Raw genomic sequence first — 5,411 nt, 5'->3', positions numbered from 1 at the left:
CAACTTGTGGATGACTTGGTCTGGTCTGATCTGGTCTGAGGTGTGATGTTTCATCCCACTGTGGCCCAGTTGGAGCACGAGATGGGATGGGTCCGAGTTGGACGGAGGTGTTGATTAGAGACTTCAACAAACTTTGGCTTCAAAAGATGAAAAGCCTTAAAAAGGCCAAGGAAAGGCATCTGTTTTAGTTGTATAAAAATAAACTGCCCTCGTCAGATGTGGCAGAGTTGGACACTTTAATAACTTTTCTTCAATGCTGAATAATATCATATATAATAATAATATCATATATAATAATAATATCATATATAATAATAATATCATATATAATATAATAATAATATATATAATAATAATAATATCATATATAATATAATAATAATATCATATATAATAATAATATCATATATAATAATAATATCATATATAATAATAATATCATATATAATAATAATATCAGATATAATATAATAATAATATATATAATAATAATAATATCAGATATAATAATAATATCATATATAATAATAATATATAGATATAATATAATAATATATATCATATATAATAATAATATCATATAATAATATAATAATAATAATATCATATATAATAATAATATCATATATAATATAATAATAATAATAATATCATATATAATAATAATATATAATAATATATAATATAATAATATATCATATATAATAATAATATCATATATCATATAATAATATCATATATAATAATATCATATCAGATATAATAATAATATCATATATAATATAATAATAATAATATCATATATAATAATAATATCATATATAATAATAATATCATATATAATATAATAATAATAATATCATATATAATAATAATATCATATATAATATAATAATAATATCATATATAATATAATAATAATATCATATATAATATAATAATAATATATAATATAATAATAATATATATAATATAATAATAATATCATATATAATAATAATAATATCAGATATAATAATAATATCATATATAATATAATAATAATATCATATATAATAATAATAATATATATAATAATAATAATATCAGTTGTAAAGACGCATCCAGGAACACCATAAAGAGCAGCGTCCAGGCCCCGAGCAGCGTCCAGGCCCCGAGCAGAGTCCAGGCCCCGAGCAGAGTCCAGGCCCCGAGCAGAGTCCAGGCCCCGAGCAGAGTCCAGGCCCCGAGCAGAGTCCAGGCCACGAGCAAGACCCGAGCAGCGTCCAGGCCCCGAGCAGAGTCCAGGCCCCGAGCAGCTTCCAGGCCCCGAGCAGCTTCCAGGCCCCGAGCAGCGTCCAGGCCCCGAGCAGCGTCCAGGCCCCGAGCAGCGTCCAGGCCCCGAGCAGCGTCCAGGCCCAGAGCAGCGTCCAGGCCCAGAGCAGCGTCCAGGCCCCGAGCAGCGTCCAGGCCCCGAGCAGCGTCCAGGCCACGAGCAGCGTCCAGGCCCAGAGCAGGCCCAGAGCAGCGTCCAGGCCCAGAGCAGGCCCAGAGCAGCGTCCAGGCCCAGAGCAGCGTCCAGGCCCCGAGCAGAGTCCAGGCCCAGAGCAGAGTCCAGGCCCAGAGCAGCGTCCAGGCCACGAGCAGCGTCCAGGCCACGAGCAGCGTCCAGGCCACGAGCAGCGTCCAGGCCCCGAGCAGCGTCCAGGCCCCGAGCAGCGTCCAGGCCCCGAGCAGAGTCCAGGCCCCGAGCAGAGTCCAGGCCCCGAGCAGAGTCCAGGCCACGAGCAAGACCCGAGCAGCGTCCAGGCCACCAGCAGCGTCCAGGCCACGAGCAGCGTCCAGGCCACGAGCAGCGTCCAGGCCACGAGCAGCGTCCAGGCCCCGAGCAGCGTCCAGGCCCCGAGCAGCGTCCAGGCCCCGAGCAGCGTCCAGGCCCCGAGCAGCGTCCAGGCCCCGAGCAGCGTCCAGGCCCCGAGCAGCGTCCAGGCCCCGAGCAGCGTCCAGGATATCAGTAAGGAAGAGGGGATGTGATAGCTGAAGACTGGTACCCAGACTAACATTCCACTCCTGTCATTTACCAAAGACACTAGACATTCTCTCTTTAAATATGAACATTATATAATTAACAAGCTGGAGGAGATCAAAGGAATTGATCCTGATTCGATAACCCTCATAGCTATCCTCCAATCACAAAGGGTGATTGCATTCTCTCAACCAGCTTCATACCACACTCCTTCGTGCCTTATTGCTTAGATCTATATGCGTGCCAGTGTGTGTATATGTGTAGTCTCTTGAAACACAATCTATTCCTAGAGACTTCCTGCCACTTCCAAGAACCACAACCTCATCAAGAAGCCTGTGTGTGTGTGTGTGTGTGTGTGTGTGTGTGTGTGTGTGTGTGTGTGTGTGTGTGTGTGTGTGTGTGTGTGTGTGTGTGTGTGTGTGTGTGTGTGTGTGTGTGTGTGTGTGTGTGTGTGTGTGTGTGTGTGTAGGCTAAAGGAGAAGTTCAGAAATGTTCCCATTTCCTCCTATGAGGCTGCACTCCAAAGACTCTCCAGTTGAACACTGCTAATTACAGAGTTGGAGTCAAGACCGGACCTACGTCCCAAAACGGCACCCTATTCCCTATGTAGTGCACTACTTTTGACCAGGGCCCATAGGGAATAGGGTGCCATTTTGGACCTAAACCAGAATTTTCCAGGCCCATCTCTGGCTAATTGGAGACTTCGGGAAGTCTTCCTGTTTCCAGACAGTCAAATAAAAGACTAAAGGTTCAGTATTGTGGTTGTGAGGCTTTGTTCCTGCCTCTGTATTTACGGTAAAACACAAGGGACAGCAAAGTGCCGGGTTACAGGCAGAGTGAAATGTACAAATGGTTCACTTCTATTGGGTCTTCTAAATAACCACCAATCAGCTCAGTGCAGATAAATCAGATCTACCAATCAGGTCAGTGCAGACATATCAGATCTACCAATCAGGTCAGTGCAGACATATCAGATCTACCAATCAGGTCAGTGCAGACATATCAGATCTACCAATCAGGTCAGTGCAGACATATCAGATCTACCAATCAGGTTAGTGCAGACATATCAGATCTACCAATCAGGTCAGTGCAGACATATCAGATCTACCAATCAGGTCAGTGCAGACATATCAGATCTACCAATCAGGTCAGTGCAGACATATCAGATCTACCAATCAGGTCAGTGCAGACATATCAGATCTACCAGAACAGGTCAGTGCAGACATATCAGATCTACCAATCAGGTCAGTGCAGACATATCAGATCTACCAATCAGGTCAGTGCAGACATATCAGATCTACCAAACAGGTCAGTGCAGACATATCAGATCTACCAAACAGCTCAGTGCAGACATATCAGATCTACCAAAACAGGTCAGTGCAGACAGATATTTGATCTACCACCAAAACAGGTCAGTGCAGACAGATATTTACCTACCAAACAGGTCAGTGCAGACAGATATTTGATCTACCAGAAAACAGGTTGTGTTCATTGCCAGTGGTTTCAGTTAAACTGATGACCACTGATCTAAGCCCTATTACAATAAAAACATGACGAGTCATTTAGTTCCAGGAACTCAATTAGATCCAGGAAGTCATTTAGATCCAGGACGTCATTTAGATTCAGGAAGTCATTGCCGTCATCTCCTCCAATCACTAAAACTTTGGAAACCCAACTTGATGCGTGATTGTATTGTTGCTTAATAATATTTTTCCCCCAACCTGTTTCAGGTTGTTATGGTAACGAGTAGGTGAGAGTTTTCTCCACTGTTTGGGGATGGGATGACTGTGTCAGAGTCAGAGTGTGTGGGTGTCAGTGTCCTGCCCCATCCGGGGAGAGGGGGGAGGAATCCACTGCCAGGGAGTGGGAAAATAACATTGTGTGAGTCGATGTGAGTGTGTCACTGTTTGGGGCTGGGTGTGTGTGTGTCCTGTCCCATCCGGGGGGTATGAATTCACTGCCAGGGAATGGGATCTGTGTATGTGTATGTGTATGTGTGTGTGTGTGTGTGTGTATAAATGCAAGTATTTGTGAGTGAAAGAGAGTGTGTGTGTGTCAGAGAGAAGAGAGACAGAGCGAGAGAGAGAGTCTGTTTTCAGGCGTGGCTTCCTGCCCCTCGCCCACATCAGAGTGTTGTGGGTGAGCGTTGTAGAGGTGTTGTGTCTACAAACATCTCAGATAAAACTCCAGGATCTGTTAATGGGTGTGACTGTCACTGCCTCCCTCCCAAATGAAACCCTATTCCCTATGTAGGGGGCCAACGGAACCCTATTCCCTATGTAGGGGCCAACGGAACCCTATTCCCTATGTAGGGGCCAACGGAACCCTATTCCCTATGTAGGGGGCCAATGGAACCCTATTCCCTATGTAGCGGGGCCAACGGAACCCTATTCCCTATTTAGGGGCCAACGGAACCCTATTCCCTATGTAGGGGGCCAACGGAACCCTATTCCCTATGTAGGGGGCCAACGAAACCCTATTCCCTATGTAGGGGGCCAACGGAACCATATTCCCTATGTAGCGGGGCCAACGGAACCCTATTCCCTATGTAGGGGCCAACGGAACCCTATTCCCTATGTAGCGGGCCAACGGAACCCTATTCCCTATGTAGCGGAGCCAACGGAACCCTATTCCCATGCCAACCAACCATCCACCCAGCCAGCCAACCCATCCACCCAGCCAGCCAACCCATCCACCCAGCCAACCAACCCATCCACCCAGCCAGCCACTCCATCCAACGGAACCCAGCCAGTCACTCCATCCAACCCAGCCAGTCACTCCATCCACCCAGCCAGTCACTCCATCCACCCAGCCAGTCACTCCATCCACCCAGCCAGTCACTCCATCCACCCAGTCACTCCATCCACCCAGCCAGTCACTCCATCCACCCAGCCAGTCACTCCATCCACCCAGCCAGTCACTCCATCCACCCAGCCAGTCACTCCATCCACCCAGCCAGCCACTCCATCCACCCAGCCAGTCACTCCATCCACCCAGCCAGTCACTCCATCCACCCAGCCAGTCACTCCATCCACCCAGCCAGTCACTCCATCCACCCAGCCAGTCACTCCATCCACCCAGCCAGTCACTCCATCCACCCAGCCAGTCACTCCATCCACCCAGCCAGTCACTCCATCCACCCAGCCACTCCATCCATCCATCCATCCAGCCACTCCATCCATCCATCCACCCAGCCAGTCATTCCATCCACCTAGCCAGTCACTCCATCCACCCAGCCAGTCACTCCATCCACCCAGCCAGTCACTCCATCCACCCAGCCAGTCACTCCATCCACCCAGCCAGTCACTCCATCCACCCAGCCAGTCACTCCATCCACCCAGCCAGTCACTCCATCCACCTAGCCACTCCATCCATTCAGCCACTCCAGCCACTCCATCCATCCAAT

At 46.4% G+C, this 5,411-nt stretch overlaps 1 protein-coding gene across 1 annotated transcript; it reads left to right on the top strand.

Annotated features, from left to right (window-relative positions):
- Nucleotides 1-1,107: 1,107 nt before the first annotated feature.
- LOC127923600 (putative uncharacterized protein DDB_G0290521) lies at nt 1,108-3,756 on the top strand (the record flags this gene model as incomplete). Its single annotated transcript, XM_052507604.1, has 2 exons — nt 1,108-3,416; nt 3,450-3,756. A coding segment is annotated over one exon (906 nt), but the record flags the coding sequence as incomplete, so codon positions are not given.
- Nucleotides 3,757-5,411: the final 1,655 nt, after the last annotated feature.

The sequence above is a fragment of the Oncorhynchus keta genome, unplaced genomic scaffold (assembly GCF_023373465.1).
Source record: "Oncorhynchus keta strain PuntledgeMale-10-30-2019 unplaced genomic scaffold, Oket_V2 Un_contig_30156_pilon_pilon, whole genome shotgun sequence".
NCBI lineage: Eukaryota > Metazoa > Chordata > Actinopteri > Salmoniformes > Salmonidae > Oncorhynchus > Oncorhynchus keta.
Note: the sequence above shows the minus strand (reverse complement) of the source record. Positions and strands in the feature narration are given on the sequence as shown.